Source organism: Phragmites australis, chromosome 19 (assembly GCF_958298935.1).
Source record: "Phragmites australis chromosome 19, lpPhrAust1.1, whole genome shotgun sequence".
Taxonomy (NCBI): Eukaryota; Viridiplantae; Streptophyta; class Magnoliopsida; order Poales; family Poaceae; genus Phragmites; species Phragmites australis.
The window spans coordinates 7277418-7305142 of NC_084939.1; the positions used below are offsets into that span (position 1 = coordinate 7277418).

The 27725-nt window shown below is 45.0% G+C and overlaps 1 protein-coding gene and 1 pseudogene across 1 annotated transcript; one reads left to right on the forward strand and one right to left on the reverse strand.

Annotated features, from left to right (window-relative positions):
* Positions 1–2453: 2453 nt before the first annotated feature.
* Positions 2454–4451, forward strand: LOC133900162 (uncharacterized; annotated as a pseudogene).
* A 2037-nt stretch (positions 4452–6488) lies between these two features.
* LOC133900163 (secreted RxLR effector protein 161-like) lies at positions 6489–7163 on the reverse strand. Its single transcript, XM_062341295.1, has one exon. It carries the CDS (start codon positions 7161–7163, stop codon positions 6489–6491), a length of 675 nt encoding a protein of 224 aa, XP_062197279.1.
* Positions 7164–27725: the final 20562 nt, after the last annotated feature.

Here is a 27725-nt window from a genome sequence, read left to right on the forward strand (position 1 = left end):
AAGTTTAATTAATCTAGGAAAAATATAAATGATTAACAGTAACCCAAATTAAAAAAAAATCTTTGATGCTATAGATTCATGCATGATGTATTGCACCTCACTTTTATCATGCATTGTTGAGCATCTTTCATCTCATGCCATCCATACGCATTGTGATGCACTGTTCTTTTAATTAGAAACCGACATTTTGAACAGTCATGTACTTCAAACCGGGGACGAACCTGTGGAATTCGTGAGTGAAGAACAAGAAGCACTTGGCAAGCATCTATAATATCTCTCATTTATTTTGGTGAATTGTTGGTCAATTTGCTAGATGTTGCTATGTATTGTATATGCATGTCTTAATGAGTCGATGTTGGGAATGTGGTTAGATCCTATTTGTTGTATAGTACCTACATTGACAAAGTTGTTAATCCTGATCCTTGGAGCTTGGGTACTATGTGTTGTGATCTAACTTAAAAGTGATGTGGTAATTGCTTAGCCTTTGCATAGGCCCTCGGTAGAAGTCGAGCAATGGATGTCATCGTCGTTCGCAAGATACATGACTCTCAATTACTGTTTCAAAGGAATGACAAGTTAGGATGATGAGTTTGAGATGAGATATGGGCAGTAGGGGTAGTTCGAGAGAGGAGACTCGGGTGCCATAGACTGCTTGTGAGTTGGTAAAATTGAGATAAGATGTGGGCGGTGTCAGGGATGATTTGGGAGAGGGGACTTGGGTGTCATAGACCACTTGCATCGTTTAAGAAATGTTTGTGGTGTCTGTTAGCTTAAGCATTTTTTCGTACTAACCACATATCTGAATACCCTACGTTGTTGTGACCCTTTGGCATGCTAGTCTATGGTGTTGTGGGCAAAAGGGCTTGTAGAGGTATCTAGGTTACTCTAGGTGTCCTAGTTGACCTCCGCATCTATAGGCGCATGTTCAAATGGTTAGGACTTATTTGGTAAAGGTTGTCATGAGTACCCCCCTTGTGCAACCAGTTGCACAAGCTAAATTGTCTAGTGTCATGTGGGTAACGGCTCCCAAGACAACATACATGGTCTTGATCGCCTCCCAGGCCAGCTTTGCACTGCTCTTCCCGGCGAGATTTCCCACCATCACTGGTGGAACGGCTCGAAGGATGGCCTCCAGGGCCAGCCGATCTTCATGGAAGTCGATTGTGACGAAGTTCACCGCCTCCCATAGACCACGAGCCTGAAGCATTACCTTCATGAGCACCGCCCAATCGGTGTAGTTTGTACGCGTGAGGGTGGGGTAGTTCATCGTTCCTCCGATCTCCCGGACTACCTTGTGTACCACCAGGTCGTGGTCATAGCCGCCTCCGCTGCCTTCACCTGCAGAAAACCTAGGACGAGTGGATGATGGTGATACTGAACACGCTCCCTTCGGCATTGCTGATCAAACTGGCCTGGCTCTAATGCCACTTGACGTTGCCAATGTCGATTCACTCTCCTCACCGATCTAAAGAACACCTCACAGCACTTGCCCTGAAGCTGGTTCAGACGAAGCACTTAGCGCTCAAATTTGACGAAAATTTGACAACAGAAGACAGCTACAATAAGACTGAATGTGAGACCCTGAACACAAGCAAATTTTTGTGCTACTATCTCTCTATCGCAGCGTTTTCTGGACTCTATTAAATAGACAAATGAACAAACGAATACATGGGCCATTTGCCCAATTCTTCAGCCACGAGCTCTGACTTCGTGTCATCCCACAAGCCGAGTCTCACGGCAACACTAACAACAACCGAAGAATGCTAACTGACTGAAACTAACTAAGGCCCTGTTTGTTTGCACTTAAGATTATAATAAGTCAACTTATTTGTACAAAGTGGAAACAAACAGGTGGATTATTTTCTCAGATTATTATAAGCTATAGTCTAGATTATTATAATCCTATAAGCTGTAGAAGAGGTGCTTATTTCAGCTTATAGTTCAATCCTTTATTAGAGTACCCATCGTTTTTCTCTTTATTACCCGCAATTGCCACTCATTACACCGAACCGACCGCTTCTTCCTCGTTCTATTCGCAGCGACTCCGTTCAATCCTGGCGGCGCCTCCAGAGTCCCGATAGGTCTCCCAGAAGCGATTCCCCTTCGGACTCCTCGGCAGCGCCTCCCTTTCGGCCTCCCAGGCGGCGATTCCCCTTCGGACTCCTCGGCAGCGCCTCCTTTTCGGCCTCCCCGGCAGCACCTCTCCTGAAGGCGCCTCTCCGGTCGATCTCCCCAGCGTCGCCACTCTCCAGAAGGTGCCTCCCGTTCGGCCTCCCCGTTCGGCACCACTCCCGAAGGCGCCTCTCCGTTCGATCTCCCCGGCGTCGCCACTCTCCAGAAGCTGCCTCCCGTTCGGCCTCCCCGTTCGCCAACGAGAAATATAAGGTCGGCCAATCCGGTTCCCCCCCCCTTCTCTCCCCAATTTCGACGAGTTAGCCGGTGGTCAGCGGAGGATGGAGCCAATAAACGTTGAAGATGCGGAGGAGACCCTCGCCCTCGCCCTCGCCTACCGGGATGCTTTGGCCAAAGACAGTATGCCGGCGACGCAAGGTGGCTCGTTTTTGCCCGACGCGGCAGGTTCCTCCGGTGCGGGCGGAATCACGGCGGGGTTGTCCCTGGCGCTGCAGCCCCGGTGCCCGTGGACTCAGGGGAGGTATCCCCGGCATTGCTGCGACGAGTGAGGCGTGACTCGGCTGTTCATCAAGGTGCGGCTGCCACGGATGGCTCCCCTGCTGCACGGCGAGGGAAACGTCCGTACAAGACGCCGCGTCCATCTTCCGTGACCGGTGGCCACGATGCCGACGCGGCCACGGTAGCGGACGATGGCGAGGGGGACGCTGCTGCACCTGTGAACATCAGCAACAAGGTAATGTTTTGCCTATCTGTACAGATGGATTTGAGTACTGGGTTGATTCTATTGAGTAATCTATTGAGTACTGAGTTGATTGTTTGGAGCCTTGTTTTTAATCTTTTGGATGAATGAATGTGCAGCATACAATCTTCTGGATGTATGTTTTTAAAGGTGGCCGATGAACTAACATCAAATGGTCCAATTTTGGATGTTGAGTAAACTAGATAAAATATGACTCCCCACTGATAAATTTCTGTTACAATTCATTGTTCCAAAAGAGAAATAGTAACCATGTTGCTAAATAGTTATGTGAACTGATAGCTGTCAAATATTTGGTCAGTATTTTCTGGATGAATGGCAGTTAAGCATACACTCTTCTGGATGAAAGTTTTGAGAAGCTATTAGTACTGTCCTATATTGTTCATCTAATGCATGGTAGCTGGAATTATGTACTGCAGTTTGCAAAATTTGACAAGTATGGTGAATTCTAGTTACTGTGTTGATTCTATGGAGCCTTGTTTTTAATTTTCTGCTTGAATGGCAGTTAAGCATACACTCTTCTGGATGAAAGTTTTGAGAAGCTATTATTAGTGTCCTATATTGTTCATCTAATGCATGGTAGCTGCAATTATGTACTGCAGTTTGCAACTTTTGACATGTGTGCTGAATTTGACATCTTTAACCTCTATGTACCGAATAGAAAGAGGATTTCGACAAAGCAGATTGGTCCTCCTCAAACATTAGGACTTTTTGTGAAATTTGTATTGAAGAAATACGTGCTGGGAATAGGCCTATTGGGCTCATGACTAACAGGGGCTATCAGAACATTGCTGTTAAGTACTTGCAAAGGACAGGGTTGCGTCACTCTAGAACACAACTGAAGAACCGATGGGATTTACTCAAAGGCTTGTATAGCTTTTGGCTAGGCCTTCTCAAAGATACAGGTCTTGGATGGGATGAAACTAAAGGAACTGTTTATGCAAGTGATGATTATTGGAAAAAAGTCACCAAGGTAACAAATATGTGTTACAACATACGTAATACAGAAATATGTGTATTGTATGTACTGTTCAAACTAAAGTTTTGTTACGGTTTTTTCAGGGACATTCAGAATGGAAGAAGCTGCAGCATGGTCCACCGGAGTGTGAAGATCTGATGAAGGAAATGTTCGGCGTTGTTGCTGTTGATGGTTCTTCTTCTACAATACCTGGTGAGGATGATGGAGGTGTGATTGGAGAAGGGGTCGGTGACACACATGCAGGACATGGTTCCTTGGATACCATTTCAAAGAGTACCAATTCATTGAAGCGCGGTTTAAGTAGCACAGTTAGTAGTCCACAAAAGGTAGCTAAAAACCCCATGGTTAAGGTAATGAAGGGCATTCATGCCACTTTGGAGAACAACTGTGCTATTGCAAACAAGGTGATGCAAGGTGAACTTAGGTATAATTCAATTAAAGAAGTGATGGACTTGGTTGTGGAGTGCGGGGCAATAGAAGGAAGTGTGGAGCATTTTATGGCAACACAACTATTTGTAAAACCTGAACACCGTGATATGTTCAAAACCTTTACCACTAAGGAAGGAAGGCTAAGTTGGTTGAAGAGGTGGTGTACGAAGGAAGGCTTGGTGTAGAAATCTACTACTAGAGTTGAGCGATTTATGTTACCAGTGATTTTATCTACTTTATGTTGCCTATGTAATTTATTGCTTATTGCCTATATGGGCAGTATTTGATTCTCATGAACTTATGTACCTTATGTTGGCTATGTAATATTATTTGTTTGAAATATTAGTGTGACAATATTTGTTCCAATGTATGTAGATGCACTTGTATGGAAGTGATGATGACGAAGATGAAACTTTTTTGGTTGCACACAATCAACTAGATATGATGCAACAATATGGAGCCATTACTTGCGCAATTGGTATGTACTATACTGATACTTATTTGAACAAGTCAGAGAGGATTGAACCTATTCTTTCGGGTCATGATTGGGTTATGAAGACCCTTAATGTTCCAAAAGATTGTTATGACATGTTTAGGATGAGTAGACCTCTTTTTGATAGATTGCATAACTTGTTGGTGTCAACTTATGGTTTGAAGTCAAGTAGCAAGATGAGTTCTATTGAAGCTTTAGGCATATTTTTATGGACTGTTGGGGCTCCTCAGTCATTTACTCAAGTGAAGAACCGATTTGCAAGGTCAAAAGAAACAATTAGTAGGAAATTCAATGAAGTGTTAGAAAGTATTTACCTACTCTCAGCAGATATTGTCAAACCTAGAGATCCAAACTTCTCGACGATTCATCCAAGACTTCTAAGTTCTCGGTTTGCGCCTCATTTCAATAATTGCATAGGTGCAATAGATGGAACTCATATACCAGTTGTTGTGCCTTCTGCAAAAGTGGTTCAACATGTGGGTCGGCATGGATATTCTACTCAAAATGTGTTGGCGATATGCGACTTTGACATGAGGTTCACTTTTGTTGTTGCGGGATGGCCGGGATCGGTACATGATATGAGGGTGTTCAATGATGCTTTACATAAATATGCTGCTCAATTCCCACATCCTCCACATGGTATAGTAATATTTTATCTAGTTAACATTTCACTAGAATACGAAATTAAGCTATGTCTCATGGTGTGTTGTTTTGGTTTTAGGAAAATTTTACCTAGTTGACTCTGTATATCCGAACCGACCTGGTTTCCTTGCTCCATACAAAGGGACCAAATATCACTTACCAGAGTTTCGGAATGGTCCACGTCCAAGTGGCAAGAAGGAGGTATTCAACCACTTGCATTCATCTCTTCGTAATGTGATTGAACGCTCATTTGGTGTGTTGAAGATGAAGTGGAGAATTTTATTGGACTTGCCAAGTTATCCTATGCGCAAGCAAACTAAAATAATACATGCATGCATGACTCTTCATAACTTCATTCGAGATAGTGCTTTGGGTGATGAAGAGTTTGACCGGTGTGATCGAGATGAACACTACATGCCGATGCCTTCATCTCAGGGGAGTGCAAGTCAATTGGGAGATGAAGAGGGAGGCATGAATGCCTTTCGTGATAATATTGCTAATGCTTTATTTGCTAGGAGAGAGTAATGTGTTTGTGAGAGCATATGTGTAAGGATAAAATTTAACGGATGCATGAATGGTTTATTTTTTAACATTTATACACACATATTAACTTGTTTCCACTTCAATATGCTATGATGTGAGGTATTGAAAAATTAATTTTATATCTTACAAAGGTTCTGCTAATCCAATTGCATATTTATTGTGTCACAAAAGAAAAAATAATTCACTAAAAAAAGTTGAGGGCATTGCAGACTTTACACATTAAAAAACAATAGTCCAGACTCTAATAATCCAGATTGCCAAACAGCTTACAACTTATTTACCTACAGCTTATCATAATCCAGCTTATTATAATCCACTATCTATAAGCTGCTTATTATAATCTTAAGCTGAAACAAACAGGCCCTAAGGCATATACTGAGTCTGCATTGGACTGAGTTTTTCTTTATTTGACACAATGACATGATTAAACATCCTAACAAATCCTCCCCTAATCATGGCATGCTCACATCCACCATGCCCAATTTTTGTTGCAGCTCTGTGAACTTCACCCATCAAAGGGATTTTGTCAGAATATTAGCTACCTGTTCCTCCGTTCGAACATGATCGATGTTCATTCTTTCTTCACTAACACACTCGCGGATGAAATGGAATCGTGTGTCAATGTGTTTGCTACGCCCATGATGTACTGGATTCTTGCACAGCTCCAGAGCTGATTTGTTATCCACAAATAACTGAAACTTCCTTGGATCGGCTCCTGTCAGCTCTCCAATCAACCTGCTAAGCCATATTCCTTGACATGCTGTTGTGGCTACTGCTATATATTCCGCTTCACATGAAGAAAGGGCAACAACTTTTTGTTTTTGTGAAGCCCAGGTAATTAGACTTTCACTGAGGAAAAATACCATTCCAGAAGTACTCCTTCTATCAACAGCATCTCCAGCAAAATCACTATCTGAATATCCAATCAGTTCTATCTCTGTCCTTCCAGTATATTTGTAGCAACAACCAAAACTCAATGTACCACTCACATACCTGAGCAGATGCCTCACAGCTACCATGTGCTGCATTGTTGGAGACTCCATGAACCGACTGACCAACCCAACAGCGAAAGCTATGTCAGCCCTGGTATTTACCAATTTTCTTAAGCTCCCCACAATGCTTCTATACTCAGTGGTGTCCACTGCAGTTCCTCCTTCATCCTTGGACAGCTTGAGCTTGTTTTCCATCGGTGTTGCACATGGGTTGCATCCTACCAAACCGGCCAATTCCACGAGCTTGCGTGCACAACTTCTTTGACACAGGGTGATCCTTTTGAGTTCCTGCTTCACTTCATCCCAAGATAGTAAGCCAACAATCCAAGATCACTCATTTTGAAGATATTCCTCATCTGCTGCTTGAATTCTTCGATGGTGTCAGTTGCAATGCCGGTGATGATGAGATCATCCACATACACTCCTACCAACAGCAATTGATCCCCATGTGCTCTTCTATACACCGCATGCTCCAGTGGACTACGCTTGAAGCCGAGCTGGTGCAGTGAGTTGTCGAGTTTTGCATTCCACGCACGTGACGCCTGCCTCAATCCATACAGCGTCTTGTGCAAGCGGTACACCATGTGCTCGCGGTTGGGGTCGATGAAGCTGGGAACTTGCTGAACATATACCTCCTCCATGAGATCGCCGTTGAGGAAGGTCGACTTCACGTCCATGTGATGGACTTCCCAGTCGGCGTGCGCTGCCAGCGCGATCAGCACACGGACAGTTTCCATGCGAGCCACCGGCGTGAACACCTCGTCGAAGTCAACTCCTTGCCTCTGGGCAAATCCTTTAGAGACCAAACGTGCCTTGTACTTCACCACTTGCCCCCAGGGATTCTTCTTGAGCTTAAATACCCATTTGAGTCCAATCGCTCGGTGTCCTGCTAGGAGGCATACAAGTTCCCAGGTCTTGTTTTCCTCAATGGCGTGCAGTTCATCCTCCATGGCTCTTTGCCAGCTTTCTTGCATGAGGGCCTGATCCACATCCGCCGATTCTTCAGCCGCGAACATGCACATGCTAGTGAACTCCAGCTCGCGCGCCTCTGGAGCGTCGATGATGTTTTGAATGGTGCGGAACCTGAGTGGCACTCCTTCAGTGTCGAGTGTCTACCCCAATGGCGACGTTGCCCATTCAACTTCTGTGATCGGACCTTACAGTGTGCGATCAGAGCCTCCCACTGGTGCTTCAGTCGTGCGTACCTCCGATTCCTCTGTGCCCCGGAATCCCTCCAAGACACGGCCTTCTCCCGTAGAGGCAGTGCTTGCATCATATATGGTAGAGTGCTTGATGACGAATGTGTCAGGGTAGTGTTCGACGGATCTTGCCGCTTGAGTTACCGCCTAATCCCACGGCCTGTCCTCTTCAAAAATCTCATCTTGCATGATGTAAAGCTTCTTCTCCTTTGGATCATAGACCTTGTATGCCTTGCTCCCGTCTTCATAACCGACGAACACCATTGGCGCTGATTGATCCGAGAGCTTGGAGATACCGGGGCCGACCTTCTTTACATGGGCAACGCAACCAAACGTCCTGAAATAGGACACGTTTGGTCACTGCCCATACCAAGCTTCATACGGTGTCTTCTCCTTTAGACTTCTCGTTGGTGAGCGGTTCAGGATATGCACCGCAGTCTTTACAGCCTCCGCCCAGAACACGGTCGGCACCGCCATGCTTTTGAGCAGCGCACGGGCCATCTCAACGACGGTCATATTCCGCCGCTCGACAACTCCATTTTGCTGCGGTGAGTACGGCGCCGTCGTGTACCTCCGAATGCCTTGTTCACCACACCATGTGCCGAACTCCAATTAGTTCAATTCTCCAACTCGATCGGTTCTGAATGCCTTTAGCTTCACCTCCCGATCGGTTTCTGCAAGTACTATGATCTTGCGAAAATACTTGAAGGCTTCATCTTTAGTCTGCAGTATTTCGGCCCACATGTACCTGCTGCAATTGTCGATGATCAGCATGAAATACTTACTACCGCACGGGGTCACCGGAGAAATCGGCCTGCACAGGTCGCCGTGCACGAGCTCTAGTAGACGTTCTTTGCGGTAGGCCAATGCTTGCGGGAACGGGCTTTTGTGTTGTTTGGAAAGTGTGGAGTCGTCGCAAACCTACTCGAGCCGGTTGATAAGAGGCATGCCATTGACCATCTTCTTCGTGGTGAGATCATGCATTGCTCGAAAGTGGAGGTGGCTGAAACGTGCATGCCATCGCCATGCGACATCGTTGGCTTTCGCGAGCAAGCACACGGGTTTGGCGATGTTCAGCTTGAGGACATACAGGAGATTGCTTGATCGCCTGACTTGCATCAGCAGTAGGCGCGCCATGTCGAAGATGGTGAGCACGCCATCCTCGATGACCACCTTGCAGTCATTCTCGTCGAGCTGACCCAAGATCACGATGTTGCTGCGCAGGCGAGGGATGAAATACACATCTGTAAGCACACGGTGTTCAGCATTCTTACAGTTGAACAAGACGACACCTCGCCGTTTGATTTCCACTAGCATTCCGTCACCAAACTTGATTGTGCCCTTCACAAATTCGTCAAGCGACGTGATCATGGCATGATTTCCCATCATGTGGTTACTGGCGCCGGTGTCCAGGTACCACGAGTCGGGGCTGCCGTCGCGTGGAATCACCTTCTCTTCGTTGAGGAAGACATGCTCCGTCACAGCAACAATGTTCTAGACATGCACGACCATGAGGAGCGCGGGCTGATCATCCTGCACCTCAGCCAGATTTACCTCCTCCTTGCGCTCGCATCGTTGCTTGCTGCGACAGTCGCGTGCCCAGTGCCCATATTTCCCGTAGTTGTGACACTTGTCATGCGAGAGATCTCGCACACCGCCCTTCTTGTCATGCGAGCCCTCGCTTCTGCGCATCGACGAATTGCCACCGTGCCACTGTCCACAACCCGATCTAGAGCCACCAGAGGTCTCCTCTCTGGCTTGGCGCTGCTTCTGGTGCGCCTGCCACTCCTCCTCAGTAAGCAATAGTTTGCTTCCGGTGTTAGAGCCTGTCGCACCATCGGCGCCATGTCGCTCCTCTACTGCTTTGAACCGGCCCGCCAGTTCCTCCACAAATAGCGTTTCCAGATTGAGTAAGGTTTTGATCGAGAGCGCGATTTGGGAGAACTTCAGTGGGACAGCCTGCGGGAAGCGTCGCACAACCATCTCGTCATCATGCGGGTCACCCAAGGTCGTCAATTGGTTCGCCAGACCAGTGATCCTCATCATGAAGTCATCTACGGTCTCCCCGTCACGAAACATGAGAGCGTCAAACTCCCGGTGTAGCGTATGTGCCTTCGCCCTGTGGACACGATCAACACCAACATACATGGTCTTGATCGCCTCCCAGGCCAGCGTTGCACTGCTCTTCCCGATTAGATTTCCCACCATCTCTGGTGGAATGGCTCGAAGGATGGCCTCCAGGGCCAACCGGTCTTCATGAAAGTCAATCGTGCTGAAGTTCACCGCCTCCCATAGACCACGAGCCTGAAGCATTACCTTCATGAGCGCTGCCCAGTTGGTGTAGTTTGTACGCGTGAGGGTGGGGTAGTTCGCCGTTCCTCCGATCTCCTGGACCACATTGTGTACCACCAGGCCAGTCACCGCCGCCTCCGCGGCCTTCGCCGGCAGAAAACCTGGGACGAGTGGATGACGGTGATACTGAACGCGCTCCCCTCAGCAATGCTAATCAAACTGGCCTGGCTCTAATGCCACTTGACATTGCCAATGTGGATTCACTCTCCTCACCGATCTAAAGAACACCTCACAGCACTTGCTCTGAAGCTGGTTCAGACGAAGCACTCAGCGCTTAAATCTGACGAAAATTCGACAACAGAAGACAGCTACAGCAAGACTAAATGTGAGACTTTGAACACAAGCAAATTTTTGTGCTGCTATCTCTCTACCGCAGCGTTTTCTGGACTCTATTAAATAGACAAATGAACAAACGAATACATGGGCCATTTGCCCGATTCTTCAGCCACGAGCTCTGACTTCGTGCCATCCCACAAGCCGAGTCTCACGGCAACACTAACAGCAACCGAAGAATGCTAACTGACTGAAACTAACTAAGGCATATACTGAGTCCTGCATTGGACTGAGTTTTTCTTTATTTGACACAATGACATGATGAAACATCCTAACAACGATTACCTTTGTAACTTAAGAGTGTTGCCCTTAAGTTGATGCAGGTAACGATGAATTTGTGTACAGATATTTCTATCGTGTCAATGCTGGTGATGGGCAAGAGTAGAGAAGGAATGTCTGAGCTAATTCTGGTGGTGTATTATGGGCAATGGTGACACTCTCCTTGTTTTATTAATATCTTTCTGTTGCGTGTGAAAAATTCAGATACTAAGTAGAAATTGGACTTGTGAATAGGGTATGTAATAAAAGTTAAACCTTTGCACTCTATTCATATCTTGTAGTGAAACTGTGTTGTAAATAATATATGTTGTGATCTTGGCCTTTGTTGAACATATATCAGGACTGTCAGAATTGCTCTCGTTTTAATCGAATAGTAGCTACGATGGATGTTTTCAGACAATTGTTAGCACTTGACACATCAAAGGATAGGTGGGTGCTACCTCATATCTTTATAGACAGTCAACACTGTCGGTTAAGCCAAGTGTAATTTGGACAGATCCGACAGCGTGGTATCAGAGCTAAGGTTGTAGAGTTAACCATAGCTTAGTTAATAAGTGGGTTAATTAAAACCTGATAACTTAATTAACTCAGTAATAAAAGCTAAAATTATTTTTTTGCATGATTGCTTTATTTTACCTTCTCTATCTTAGAGCTATTCTCATCTTGTTGCGCAACACCTAACTTGGAAAAATCTTGATATCTAACTCATCTTTTCCTTCATGGGTTAAGGATGCCACATACATTATGGTGATGCTCACATGCACTAAGGGTGTAGCTAGTTTTCCCGCTCTCCTCCACGAGATGCTCTGGCGCACAAATTTTACCTTTGCACTCGAGTATGCGGTGTACACCATGTGTCTCAGACCAGGATTGATGGACTATTTGGCAATGGTGTTTGGCAATGGTGGATATCCGAAAGCATATGGTTATAGGGGTTGTCCCTCATCATTACGAAGCAGAAGGGACATCGGAGGACATGGGAAATAGGCAGTGGATTATAAAGCGATGGCTGACCTTCGCAGCGAGTTACCCATTCTGGGAGGGTGGCCATTTCTTTATTTCCCCATACATGAAGGAGATCTTGTCAACAACTTCTCGCAGATGCCGAATACGACCTCTCTTTTTGAGCACCACATTGTAGACCTGGTTCGCTCCTTGGATAGAGCTTACCGATGCGTAATGTTCAAATTAAGGGAGACACGCAGACGCTACAATCAGCCACAACATGCAATGGAAGAATATGTTCATCGTGGCTAGGTGAACCGCGGGGTGATGTACGGGGAAATTCGTACCACACCATATGAGACATCCCCTATTTTAAATCATTTTCCTGTGGTGCCCAGGGTACAAATACCTAGTGTCGGTGACTGCCCAATGGGAACATGGAATGGAGTGCCTGTGCCATCATCTCAGCGCACGAGTAACACCCGGGTGTCCCTTTTAGGTGAGCCACAACAGCTATCACACCCTTGGACCTGGAGGGCACTGGCTCTCCCGTGTATCATATTATGGATGAATTCCCAGAGGACTTCGTTAAGAATCCCTATAATGGTACCTTCTAGATCAACCCAAACACTGTATTAGAATAAAATTTTGGTTAATGTATGTAATAGCGATAAGCTAGCTATGCTATGCCCCTATGTGTACTGGACTCTGGCTAGTGTTGTTTAAACTATACATGGTGTGTTTGCTTATGGTGGGACTTGCCAAAATGTGAGCGCCGTGTAGATTACTGTCATTATCATCATCCTGTCTCTCATTGTGCATACATAGCTATCAAGTTGGAATGATCCTTCCATTTCTGGTTACTAGTTTCAATTCCCAAATTGTTTGGGATTCTTTAACTATCTAACACTTTAGAGCATCCTCGTCATCACTAAAACCTTGGATGGATGACAAGATGAGGACCCGCAACCATCCCGGAAACAATGACCTAGAAGGCTCAGGTGAACAGAACCCACCCCCACTGCTAACCATGGCAGAGGTGTTGATGTGAATTGAGCAAAACCATCAAGACCAAACCAACTCCTTGAAGCTCTAGTCCGCGATATGGCTCATCATGGTGGAAGTGGAGAAAATCAGCATGATGACTACTCCGACTTTCTTCGTACTCATCCACCTATCTTCACTCGCGTCGAAGACCCCCTCGACGCTGATGACTATCTCCACACCATCAGGAAAAAGCTTGCTCTTATTTGGTGCGAGGATCACGAGAAGGCCCTCTATGCCGCGCACCAACTTCAAAGAGTAGCTAGGGCATGGTGGACGAATTTACTCGCCATGCAACTAGCCAATCATCACATTTCTTGGGTGGAGTTCCGCAAAGCTTTCCGCACCTACCACATCCCTACAGGTGTGATAAATATCAAGAGGTAGAAATTCGTGGAACTTAAACAAAGGGGCAAGTTCGTGATGGACTACAGGTGAGAGTTCAACTATTTGGCCCAATATGCCTCTGACGAAGTCAACACCGATGTCAAGAAACAAGAGCATTTCATAAACAGGTTGTCAAGCAAGATGCAAGATAAACTTGCAGCTATTGAGTTCCCAGACTTCAACAAGATGGTAAACATGGCTATTATGGTGGAACACAAAATGAAGACCCACCAAGAGGAGAAGAAGCGTAAGAGAGCTCCGCTTCCTCCGACTGGCGGTAGCTCGCAATGTCCACGTATGGGGTTTCCTCCTCCATCCCGTGCACTGTCTCAGGCTCCTCCACAGCCTCTGTGGATTGTTCAACACCCTCCTCCTCCTCCTCCTCAAGGACGACCACAAAGGCCCGTCGGAAATCAAGTCAACCCAAGTAGTGGCCCAAGGGACCCATGCTTCAACTGTGGTCATACCGGACACCTGGCTCTGGAGTGTCTCTTCCCCAAGCAAGGCGGTGTGGTGAATGCTCCGAGGCAGCCAACGCCACCTCCAGTGCAGCCACCACGCCAAGCACCTGAGAACACACAGGCCCCAAAGCACAGTCGCGTTAATCACATTACCGCCGAAGAGGCTCGAGAGGATGACAATGTGTAACACACTAATTTTTAACTTTTTCCTAATAGTAAAGAATTTTTGTTAGAAGTGTTGTGCTAGCACTTGAAAACCCTAGAGAGAGAAACATTAATTTATAAAGCAAATAATTAATTTAGGAATTGTTTGTCGCATTCATGTTGGAATAGATGCATTAGGGTTTGATTGTGTGGAAAGTCCCTTTTGAAAAACCCCGAGTGCGTTATTTGGAATTAAAAAGAAAATCAAATGAAGAAACAAAAAAGGGAAAATTGGAAAATGCTTTTAAAGGAAAACCTTTCTCACTCTCTCTGGGCCGAAACCTTCTTTCCCGGCCGTTTTCCTTCCTCCCCGCCCGGGCCGGCCTGCTTCTTCCTCCGTCTCCCCGCTTGGGCCGGCTGAAGGCCGCGGCCCAGCATCGCCGGGGCATTTTTCGCCAGTGGTGCCTGGCTGTTTTCCGTTTCACCCGAACAGCGCCTTCTTCTTTCTCCCGCCTGCGCCGGACTCCGCTCGATATCGGATCAAAACCGACGCCGATTCGCCGAACCTTCCGTGTCCGAATCCCAACTGACTCGGGCTTATCCGCAGCCACATACCCCCCTATATAAACACCCGAGCACCCTCGGTTTATTTCCATCTAAAGCGTGCGCAAGTTCTAGCCCCGCCGCCGCCATAGCCGAGCCACCCCAAGCTTCACCACCGCTGTTCCGACGCCCGTTTGCCGTAGCCGAGCCGCATTTGAGCATCTTCATCGTCTACCGCATCCGCTGCAGCTTTCTTCATCGATTTTTGGCCGCCGGAACTCCCTCCCCGACATCGCCCGAGGCTCGCCCACGTCTACCCCGCCGCCGCACGCCACCCGAGCCGCGCCGTCGTCGGTATGTGACTAAAACGGAATCCCCGTGCTCCCTTCTCTCTCTGCCGCCGCTCGCGGTCGCCCCCCGTAGCCGACGACGAGGTCCGCCGCCTCTCCAGCGAGTAGCACCGCCGCGCCAAACGGTCCGCCACCGTTCTCCTCTAGCGCCGGTCGGCCAAAGCCCCCACCACGCCGGTAGCCGTTAGATCTATTCTGGACGGCCCAGATTAGATCCCGATACCCCTTCGGCCACCCCATCCCAAGCCGCCACGTGGCACCACTTAAACCCAGTCAGCGCCATGTCACCCTGCCACCTCAGCAACCATGCCGACGTGTCATCCCAATCATCATGCCACGTCAACCGCAGCAACCCAGTCAGCAAAATCAGCCTTTTTCAATACAAAAATAATTCCAAGAATTCCAAAAATTGGTACTTTTGCAATAAAGCCCTGAACTCTTCTGAAATTAGTTAAAAGCCCCTATCTTTTTGCAGTTTAGTCCCTGATCTTTCCCATAATTACAATTAGGTCCCTCTATTTTTGCAAAAAGGCCCCTGTTCTTTCTGTTTAATTCAAATTAGGTCCTTTTCTTTTTCAGAATAACCCTAAAACTTGTTTCTAGCATAACTTTCTCGTTCTAGCTCTGATTTAGACGATTTTCGCGCTCCCGCGTTCGTAGCAACGTGTACTATCTTGTAGTACCTTTTTTTATAGATGTTAGTTACTGTGTGGCGTACTGTTCTTAGTTGGTTTTGTTGTTTGCTTTTCCGGTACGTGTTGAAAGCAGACGAAGAGCAGTTCGAGAACCTTCAGGACCAAGTTTTTGAAGAGTCTGAGTAGTAAGTTGGGAGAGGCAAGTGCCATTGAACATTTTGATCCCAGTTTGTTTAAAATGCATTCTTTTCAAACATGCATGCTGTTAATCCTGAATCCTATGTATGTATAGTACCCTGTTCCATATAATTCCTTGTCGCCATGTTGATAGTAGAGGATATGATGGGTAGTCATGCTTAGCTTCGCACAAAAGGGATTGAAGGGTTAAGGGTTAAACATGATTAACTAATCAATGCATTTATGAGTTGGGAATATTAATGATGGCAATAGCAACATGGAATCTTAGGCCTTGAGCAAAGTTGGGTCAGTGATGATGAAGTTATGATGTTGGTTTAGTCTTTGCTCAAGTAACCTAAGTAAGGACCGGTTCGTGGAGAGACAACCCAAGAAATATCGTACCAACCATGAGATCTGGTATGGGACAGGCCTAGCCTATTAATTAGTGGATTCCAGTTTTATGCATACCAAACGGAAGGGTGGTTGTGTGGGGACGGCAAAGGCCAGAACCATTTGGTTAGTGGTGTGAGATGTGTAGTGGAAGGGAAGGGTGAAAACTTTTCGGAGCTACAAGGCGCAAAAGCGGGCTTCTGGGTGGTGTGATGCCACTTTGACGGCGGTGAAACCTAGCGGGCATGCACATACTGGATGAAACTTTGTAACGGCTTTGTAGTGACTTTCCGGGCGACACACCACTGGAGTGTGTTAAGTGTTTCGCGGACACGGCAACAAGGAAAATCACGACTTGTGGGGAAAGCTGGACAACCTCTGCAGAGTGTAAAAACTGTTATAACAGCCGTGCTCACGGTTATGAGAGACTTGGATCCTCACATGATTAGCCAAGAGGGTTGGGTCATTTTGGTCTGTGGGGAGCCTGATATGGGAACTCAGGTGGAGGAAAAAACTGTGGAGATGGTTCTAGGAGCCGGAGGTCTAATGATGATGAACCTAGTTAAGTAGGTTGCTTTCATAAAACTTCATTAGTACAGTTGTCTTTTATGCAAAACTATAATTGTTATGGCATGTTCCTTGTTTAAGCTTGCATAGCATTCTATTTCCCACACTTGCGGAGTACTAGTTGTACTCACACTTGTTGTTTTTACCCCAAATGTTGTTCAAGCGCTGCTCAGACAATGAAGGAGATCCAGATTACTTCGATGATGAAGAGGAAGACTGCTAGGCTGGCGTTTCCCCTGGTCAAATGCCTGTGGAAGTTGGAGTTTCACGGAGTATCGCTGCGTGTTTTTTTTATTAAAGACTTTTGGTCTCATTATTTATTATAGTTAAAGCGTTGTAATAATAACACTGGATGTGATACACTGATGAAGTCGCTGCATGTATGAAACTTGATCCTGGCATACATGTAGTTTACATCTGATTTTGCCCCTTTCTAAAACCGGGTGTGACACAATGTTCTTTTGGGTATGTTGCTCGTGAACTCTCATCCCTCAACTGTACTTTTTTATTCTGGTGCATCTCATTCTTTTATCAAGAAAGATTATGTCATGCATCATACTCTTGCCACACAAACACTACCCACGTCCCTCCACATAGAAGCACCAGGTGCCAAACTACATGCCTTCCAAGTTGTTCCAATGGCACGAATTTTGATCAATGGAATCACTTCTCTTTTGAATTTAATCGTGATCGACACTAGAGGAATATATGTCATATTAGGGATGAATTGGCTAAATAAGAATGGTGCCATCCTCAATTGTGCCCAAAGAATTGTCACCCTCAAGATTCCTCCAGTGTTCGATTTCCCATCAACCTTGATGAGGGCGGATCCTGTCTTTATGCCTTGGAGAGTACCATGACTACAAAGATTGATGCAGTTTTCGTTATGAGTGAGTACCCGGATGTATTTCCAGAAGATTTAGCGGGAATTCCGCCCAACTAGGGAGTTGAGTTTGCCATTGAACTAGTACCCGGAACGGCCCCGGTATCCAAAAGATCATATCGGATGTCTCCAAATAAATTGGTAGAACTGAAGAAGCAACTCCAGGATGCCTCCAAACTTAACTTCGTTGCTATTCCTTGCTATTCAACTAAATGTACTATCCATGTAGTCAGGATAGTATATACCCATATTGTGTAAGACTTGTGAGTACCTTCATACTCAGGGTGCTGCCCTTAAGTTGATGCAGGTAGCAATGAACTTGTGTACGAATATTTCTATCTTGCTGATACCGATGATGGGTATGAGTAGAGGAGGAATGTCTGAGCTAATCCTGGTGGTGTCTTATGGGCAATGGAGCCATTGGCCTTTTGTTTTATTAATATCATTTCGCTGCGCATGAAAAACTCGTATACTAAGTAGAAATTTGACTTGTGAACAAGGTATGAAATAAAAGTCAAACCTTTGCACTCTATTCATATCTTGTGATGAAATTACATTGTAAACGGTATATGCTGTGATATTGGGCTTTGTTGAGCATATATCAAGACTGTCAGGATTGCTCTTGTTTTCATCGAATAGTACATGAGATGGATGTTTTTAGATAAGTGTTAGCACTCAACATGTCAAATGACAGGTAGGTACTAGCCCTTATCATTATAGACACTTGGCACTGTTGATTAAGCTGAGTGTAATTTGGACGGCTCTAACACATAGTAGGCACTGGTAGTGGTTCCAATAGCCCAAAGTATTTGGCCCTGTCAGATTTTGCTTGCTGACCAATCTAAGAAGATTACACAAAAGCTAATGTTGCTGCTTTCATACCTTTCCAAGCAAAGATTTGTTTGAGTCTCCTATAAGTCATAGGGAACCCTGAATGCCCACCCAGTGCTGAGCAATAAAGAGCAGTAAAGATTCTATTTTTGTATCCCAATCCAGATTCTATTTTTGTATCTAAGAATGCCATCACTGGGTGTGAAGTGTGGTACTGTGTTAGGATCAATAGAGAGATGTCAATAATTGTTGAGCTCTATTGTCAACACTGTGACTATTTTTCACTGCTTCCAACCACAATGGTTGATAGATGGATGCAAATATCAGCTGAAAAGGGGGGTTAGGGTGCCTTGACAAAGCATCTGCCACCCTATTTTTTGTCCCTTTCTTGTACACAATCTGATAATGTAGCCCCCAACAACTTAGTGAAAACTTTGTGTTTCCAATGAGTGTGAAGTCTCTAATCAGTCAAATGGGTTAGACTTTTTTGGTCACTAAAGATTACAAACTTTTCTAGAGGCAAATAGGACCTCCATTATTCCACAGCCACAAGTATATCAAGGTATTCTTTTTCATAAATTGAGAGGCTACAAGCTTTAGGACCCAATGCCTTGCTAATATATGCTAAAGGATGACCATTCTATAATAGCACAACCTCCACTCCTAACTCACTAGCATCAGTTTCAATTTGAAATTGCTTACTGAAATTTGGTAAAGCCAAAATAGGAGCATCAACAAGAGCTTGCTTGACTGTGTTGAAAGCAGTGGTATGAGTTTGTGTCCATTGAAACATAGTATACTTCTTGAGAAGATCTATCAATGGTCTTCTAATAATAGCAAAGTGTTTGACAAACTTCCTGTAATACCTAGCTAACCCCAAAAAGCTTCTTAGTTGTTTGAGAGATGTAGGTATAGCCCAATCCCTGATTGCTTAAATTTTAGACTAATCAGTAGTAACACCATGGCATGCCCCAAGTAAGCTACTTTTCTTTGAGAAAAGAACATTTAGACCACTTAACTTGCCAATGATCTCTATTCAAGAGCTGCAGACACTTGCTGGAGGTGATGAACATGAGTTGAAAGAGTCTTGCTATATATTAAGATATCATCAAAAAACACATGTGCACACTTTCTCAATAAAGGTGCAAGAGTTGTATTCATAGCTTTCTGGAAGGTATTTGGAGCACCAGTTAATCCAAATTCCATAACTCTAAATTCATAATGTCCAGAATGGGTTTGGAGAGTTATCTTGTATTCTTCTCCTTGTGCTAGTCTAATTTGGTGATACCCAGCTCTTAAGTCAAGTTTAGTAAACTAGCTGGCCAAGGCTAACTCATCCATCTGCTCATCAATAACAGGTAAAGGCATTGAGGTGCCTATAATCTACAAAAAGACGCCAAGTACCATTTTTATTTTTCACCAAAAGGATATGAGAAGAAAAGGCACTAGAGCTTGGTTGGATAATACCAGTTTGTAACATCTTAGCAATTTGTTTTTCTATTTCATCCTTAAGTGCAGGTGCATATCTATATGGCCTTATTTGTACAGGTTTGGCACCAGGCACTAAAGGAATGTGATGGTCACATACATGAGCAGGAGGCAAACCTGAAGGCTCATCAAACATTGCAGCAAAATATTGTAACACAGTCTGATTACTGCATGTATTGGTGTTTCTTAGTACGAGCTCCTTAGCATCTTCAGTGATGTGGGACAATTCTATTAATGTGCAAGCAGGAATATCAGGTAATATACCATGCAAGACAACTGTTGAACCTTGGTAAGAAATAGACGACCACATTTGGCTCCAATGAATTTTCATAGGTGAATGAGCTTCTAACCAGTCCATTCCAATGATCATATCATAATTAACCAAAGGAAGTACTTTCAATGGAGAAGAAACACATAACCTTTAATAAACTAGGGAGAAGGAACTAATTCAGAATTACATTCTAACATGTCCCCATTAGCTACATGCACCTTCATAGGAGTGGCCATTGCAAAAAAACCTTGGAGTAATGTGGCCACAGCAAAACTAATAAATGTGTGTGAACTTCTAGAATCAACAAGAATCACCATATCATTGTTTTGAATATGACCATGTAACTTCAAGGTACGAAGTGTTTCATGTCCAAATATAGCAGCTTCTGAAATAGCCATGAACGACTGCTCCTGTAACACTAGAGATTGTAAAGGATCAGGCTGAGCATCTTCTTCTATCTGAAAAAGTTCCCAAATCTCCTCTAAAGCATGTAGTTGCACTGTAGGAACACATCTATGTTCTTTGTACTTCTTCTTATTGAAAAGAAGGAAGGAGCCACATTTGTGACATAGTCCTTTGGCTCTCCTATATGCCCTCAGCATGGCCATTTTGTCATCACCATTTTGTGCTTGAGCAACTTCAATACCTCTTCTGTCATCAGCAACAAGAGTTGGCTTTACCAAATTTGATGTTGGGGGTACTGGTGACCAATGAGCGCTTCTAAGAGCAGGCTTGAGTGGTGGAAAATCACCTATGTGATAATAAGCACACAAGCATCATCGAGGTCTTTGGGATGTCGAACTAAAACAATGGAAGGAATATCCTCATGTAATTCATTAATGAACCTCATGGTATAGTATCTAGGATCAGTAACTGAATCATACGCCACTAATTGGTCCACTAATTCTACAAATTGTTCAACATATTTAGAGATAGAACCAATCTGTCGAATATGGAACAATTGTCGAATGAGTAAATCATGTTGATCCCAACCAAAGTGATCATGGACCATGGAGCAAAATTCATCCCAGGTGATGTGACAGATATGTCATTCTACTAATTGTAACAAACGAGCACAACCCCCATAAAATGCATTGCAGCCACCTTAATCCATAAGAATGGCACGACCCGATAGAGCTCAAAGTAATTCTCACTATGGGATTTCCGAGGTTTTAGGTTGGATCTGTCAAACAAAGGGAAATGCAATTTGGGGACCTTACTACCAAAATCATGCATACCGTTGTAATGGGGCAACTAGTGATGGCTACCAACAGGAACACTCAAAGCATGTTCATCGAATGAAAATGGTGTCACATGATAATTGGACATTCCCTTGACCGGGAGATAAGGAAGGGCATTGAACACCCCAGACTCATGCTCCCAGTGATGCATGTCGACGCAGTGCCTGCTTGGGCCGACGGTTTGTGGATCCGCTAGTGGAGTCATTGGAGTGGCCACAACCATCTCGGGTTTGTCCAGGAGACCTGGAGAAGGCGATGGGTGGTCAAGAAGCATACGCTCAATGCTCTTACACAGCACGCCAAGCTCCAACTTCATATCGCCCATAGCGGCCTCCATTTGGGTCTTCCAGACACCAATAGTGCTGATGGTGTCCTCCAGGTGCGCAAAATGCACATCATGCTTCTAATCTGCCTCCAACAGTTGCTTCTCCATGGATTGCTTCAAGTTCTTCATCTCATCAAGGAGGATCTTCGTGTTCGGCTCCATGGCACCCAAATTCCATTGGAAATGGGTGAAATGGTGGTGAGGCTCCAGATCTGGCTCGAGATCGTTATCTTTGATATCAATTGTTAGCAATCGATAGCGGAAACTAAAAGAGAATAGGAATTAGAATGGGACATGAAGAACTGGGATGGAGATCAGATGGATTCCATTAACAATGTCCAGTAGTGAGAGAGGATGGTAGCGTGGGAAAAAAGAAATGTTCATTGTCTTGCATGCCTTTTCCACCAGCCGAGCTCCAGCTCATATATGCATGCCACAATGCGCGAACCCAACTCAGCTCACCCTCTCAGGGCTCAGCCCACACACACATGACTCACACCCATTTGGGCCTAGACACTCACATTCGGTCGCTTGGCCCTCTTACTCTGATTCCTTATCAACAACCAACCTACTCGCCTCGTGTCTTCAGTCGTTGTTGTCATATCAGCTACAGGTGTGCTGAGAGTTTTTCATAGTCTGATTGTGAAAGGCTTCAATAAAATTTTTGCTCCATTGGTTCAGATGTTCCTTCCGTGTTGTTAATGTTTTAGTCAACAACAATGGCTCTTTGTTCTGGGTCACCATCTTGTTCAGTGGAGTTGGGTTGTTGATCTACCAGGGAAATGAAGATGGTTGCCAATACTCTTTATGTGTGTCGGAGTTGGTCAGCATTGAAGTTGCGCTTGTCTGCACGCATCTCTTATGGCGTACCAAAGTTTGGAGCCTCTTCGTTTTGTTTTGTTTTGTTGGATCCTCTATGTCCTGCGTCCTAGGTGTTCTTCGTCTCCACATGCTCTCGTGGTGATCCAGCGATACCCTAAAGGTGGTTGGAATGTGCGTCTGAAAGGATTGAATGGCCCAAGAGGGGGGTGAATTGAGCTCTAATTAAAAATACTTCTACCAAATACAAAAACAAGTAGCAACCTTATCCTAGATGAAATATAATGCAACTATGCAAACAAGCTATAGCAAGGAAACAAAAGAAGCAAGCAAAGACACTAAGCAAATTGCGGAATTAAAGTTTGCAAGAATGTAAATGCTCAAAGTAAATGCAGCAAAGTAGAAATATGGACAAGAGGACAATGATTTTTTCTCGATGTATCGAGGAGTTGGTACTCCTCCTAGTCCTCATTGGAGCATCTAGTAAGGATATCGCTCCCCCTTGAGTCACCAAGACTCAAGTGCTCCCTCATGATTATCATTTCTCCATCTCTGGATTGATAGGTATCAAACCAAGTACATCGTACTTTCTGGGGCTACCACAAGAACTCCAAGAGCTCACCGAGACAACTCTAATCACGAAAGACTGGCTAGGTGTTGCCAAACACTAAGAGTAACACGCCAATAGCTTCAATTGACCAAGATCAAGCCTAAACTATAGCCAAATGCACACTTGCTACTCTCTAAGCACTAATGATGTCCTTAATCTTCCAATTAGGTACTTTGCAAATCACTTAAGTGCTCTCTCTTGCTTCTTAACGACATAAACAGTGTATAGGCTCCTCTGGGTTGCAAGAGATCAAAGTAAGACCAAGTGAGGGGGTATTTGTAGGCTAGAGGTCCAAATCTAGCCATTGTCCAACCACGCCGGAAGGTTCGGCATGCACCGGCTCACACACGCTGGACCATTCGGAGTGTACCTTTGTTAAACACTACCAGTGCCAACTGTCACTAGCCATTATTGTTCTGAAATGCTCCGGTGAAGCCATTCAGTGAACGCTGAACCATCCGGTGAGCACACTCACTTTTTTAGTAGAAATTCTAGTTCTGTGTAAAAAACTTTGACATGTTTCATCCTCAGCGCCGAACCATCCGACACATTGATTTGAAGGACCTCTTTAGAGTCAAAACACTCCGGCGTATTCAACCTACAGAGTGCCAAACCATCCAGCATTGAATAGTATTTTTCTAGCTATGTCACCAAAAAATTGCTCCAGTGTTAGAACCTTTTGTATCACTAAACCATCTGGTGACCTCAAAGGATTTCTGAATTGAACAAACAATGCTCTGGTGAGTTCAACATGTTGATCGCCGGACCATCCGGTGTAGCCATATTCTAACTCGTCCAATTCAACCATTCTCGAGTTCTAACTTCTCAACATCTCATCCATAGGCTTCTTTGAGCTACCTAGTGCTAGAATTTCACAAGTGTGCATTGAACCAAGTATGGACTAACCTAGGTCAAGCTACTACTCTTAGCCCATCTTTATAGTAGGTCAAGCTACTACTCTAAGTGTCCTTCATCCCTTTGTGACACTTAGAACTAGGAGATCATTAATCTTGATGCACATGTCCTTTGATCGTCCAAAGAATCACCTTAGATACCAAGAACACCCAATCATCATTGTGACCTAATTTTTTGATACCCTTCAAAACACACTTGTTAGTCACAATGATACGATTGTCATTAATCACTTACCACTTATCAAGGGACCTAGATCCTACAATTTCCCCCTTTTCGGTGATTTATGCAACATAAATGAGAAAATAAATATATGAGTTAAAGTACACCTTATCATACTAGCCAAATAGTCTATCATTACATCAAAATCCAATAAGATCCAACAATCCGAACCTAACTACCTAAGCTTCTAAAATGCCCCTGAAACTAAGAAACTCTCTAGCCACTCAAGCTAGCTATCTCTCCCAATTCCCCTTAACACTAGATTCTCCCCCCCCCCCTTTGGCATATAAGAACCCCAAAAGAGAATACATCCAAACATCTGGAGGAGATGGAGAAGCCGACGTTGCCGAAGAAGGTCACACCATGAACTGAGAAGCGCCGAACTCGGAGTCGGATGTGGAAGAGTCGAGCTCGGTGGGAATGGTGTCGATAAGAGGCGAGAGGGATTTTGTGGAAGGCTGACCAGAGGCTAAAAGAACAGGAACCTCTGATGACACTATGTCGGAACGGGGGTTAGAGCTTGATGTATCGACATCCGGAGCTGCCATCTCTTGAACGATCTGGCTCTGCACTGCCTGAAGGGGAGAATCTGCCTCATCAAGCACGGGCTGAGCAACTGGAAGAGTCTCGACTAAATTCCTACTTCATAGTGATGGTCAACTACGATGAGTCCTCGAAACTGAGGGGTCCAGAAGTCAAAGGTGTCATCAATGGAGTAAACATTGGCCTCTATAAAGTCTTGGCAAGCTATGAGAAGACTCCAGTGGAGAAGAGTGTTGACAATGGAAAGTCTGACATTGGAGAATCCAAAAAATAGCTGACACTGCCTGAGAGAGGACTCGAAGCTGGACCAGGTGCTCAAGGTGCAGCTGGCAACAATAGACTTGTATGCTAAAACAGGAACAAGAACATCCGAGTGTTGTTCTCATTGTCCGACTGAAGTGCTGTTAACATAGCATGATGCTACTGCTGGATCAACTGCATAAGCACCATCTGATGCTCCTACTGACGCAAAGAGTTGGCATGAATCTTTGCTTGCATCTCTGCTTGAACTACCAGCTGTTGCTACTACTGAATTGCCTTTTGTTGCTGCATCTGCTAAAGAATGAGAGCAAGCTCAGAAGACTAAGCAACAGGAGGTACAAGAGGTGTCATCTCAGGTGCTAAAGAAAGTGGAGCTGAAGTTTGCGGTGCAGCCTAGGAGGGAACTCCTACCTTGACATCGTGAGACCTAGCAACTAGCGGGATGAGCCACTGGCAAGATGGTGATCAACTCGGCATATCCGATCCATGGCAACAAACTACACCTCATGGCCATTTGAATAGCCTTCACCTTATGTGTAAGCATGTTTGCCAAACGAGGAGAACCAGGACAAAGGGCTTCCTGAATAGAGGTCTGATCTCATCGTCTGTAGGAAAGACACCACCAACAAGACCACGACAAGGGGGGTTGGCGTTAGGATGAATGACCTCATGAAGGCATCAAGCACTTGCCTGGACCCCCCAAAGACTCAATAATGTTGCTCCTATACAGCCTCATCTGCTCTCCCTCAAACATGAACTGAATGAAGTTGTGCTCCGGCTCAATCCACAGTGTAGCATAGAAGACTCTAACCCACCCCTCAACATATATGTCCACATCTGTAAGCAGAATTGAGTCCTGGGAAGATGTCAAAGAGAGGTCTCAAGTCAACTCCTCCTGCAGCCAATTGCATGTAGTGCTAGTTGAGCGTCTTATGCTTGCTCAAAATGACCTTCCTCCTCAAGTAAGATGCATGAAAACTCTCCTACAGAAGGGTCCAAAACCTAGAATTTACCCTTCATCTCTGTACAGGGTAAATCACTCCTCGACTAACATGAACCTCAGCTTCTTGATCCTTGGTGACTTGAAGGACGTCAATTCACACAAGTGAATCTCACCCTGTGCTAGAGGCCGCTGCTCTAGCTGCTACTAGGCTGCTCCCCCTGAGGCTACTGCTCCTCCTCTGTCTCTAGCTCTTGATGAGCCCTCTTTTGGCTACCTGACAGGCCGAAAGGCATCAAGCCTGACCCCGTGGCAAAATGAGTGCGGGTGGACTGACGCGCCGGAGAGCGGTCATCTCTAGTATGAAATCCTCGCCGAGTATCAGATGCATTTGCAGCAGTAATGACACGAACCCATTCTTTCTATGCCTTTGACTTCTTTTTTCTTCAGCTGCTTAATGAAATTGCCCTTGTCGCGGCGCTCATGACCCATCTAAGAGATAGAATTGACAACAAGATCAGCAAGCGCTTCAGCTTTTAAAGAAAATTGAGTGAATTTGACTCGAATTTGAATCCTAAGCAAGAGTTTGATGTGGATTTGGATGAGCATGCTCTGGATTCAAGTTTGTTACACTAGAAATAGATCAATTTGCAAAGATTTGAATCTAGTTGCAACAAATTTATAGAATTTGACTCGGATTTAAGTGAAATTTGTAAGGAATCATCTCAGATTTGAACGAATGAGAAATTTAGGCACAGATTTGATCAACATGCCCTAAAATCATGACCTTTGAACTCAATTGTAACAGATTAAATGATTTTGAGCATTTATTGAATCCAAAAAATTGAGAAATTTGCTTGAATTTGAATCTAGGGCTTGCAAATTGATGAACCGGCTGAGATTGATGCTCACCACGATGATCTGCTGAGAAAAATGGTGGTGAGGGAGGAAGACCGGTGGCCAGAGGCGGCTAACAGCAGAGCTGAAGCGACGGTGGTGGCTAGGGCATGGTGACGGCGGTGCTCTACGCGCTAAGCAAAGGCGTACGGTGGTAGGATGACAGCGGCCTATGGTGGTGCGGCGAGCTACGGCAGCTAGTGGAGGAGCTGAACGACATAGCTCGATGGCGGCACTGGAGAGACATCAAACTGGTGAGAGAGAAGGGAGAAGGTGGCCGAGACGAACAGTTATATCATAGGTGGGACTTGTGACAAATACGAATGCCGAAAGGTCCATTGTGTACGCCAGAAATAGCACCAGACCAATATTTGTAGAGAGCATGCAAAATGAGCAAAAAACCAACTTTCACATGTCAGAATGTCCACTGATCAAAGCACTGAACGTCGGACCTTTTATAAGCAAAAACTGACTTATGAATGCTGAAAGTTCTGGTGTTGATATTTTCATTCTAGTCATACTACTTCTTTGTCCTTCTGATTTTGCTACCACTGACTGAGCGTCGGAAGGTCTGATGATGAACTTGAGCTAACACCGGACCAATTTCCAGCTAAACTTGCAGCGTTGGGAGAAGAAAATGCCAGATGATCCGCTGACAAGAAAGAGTTGAACACCAGACCATCCGGCAAGAAGAAAAAGACTTTGCTG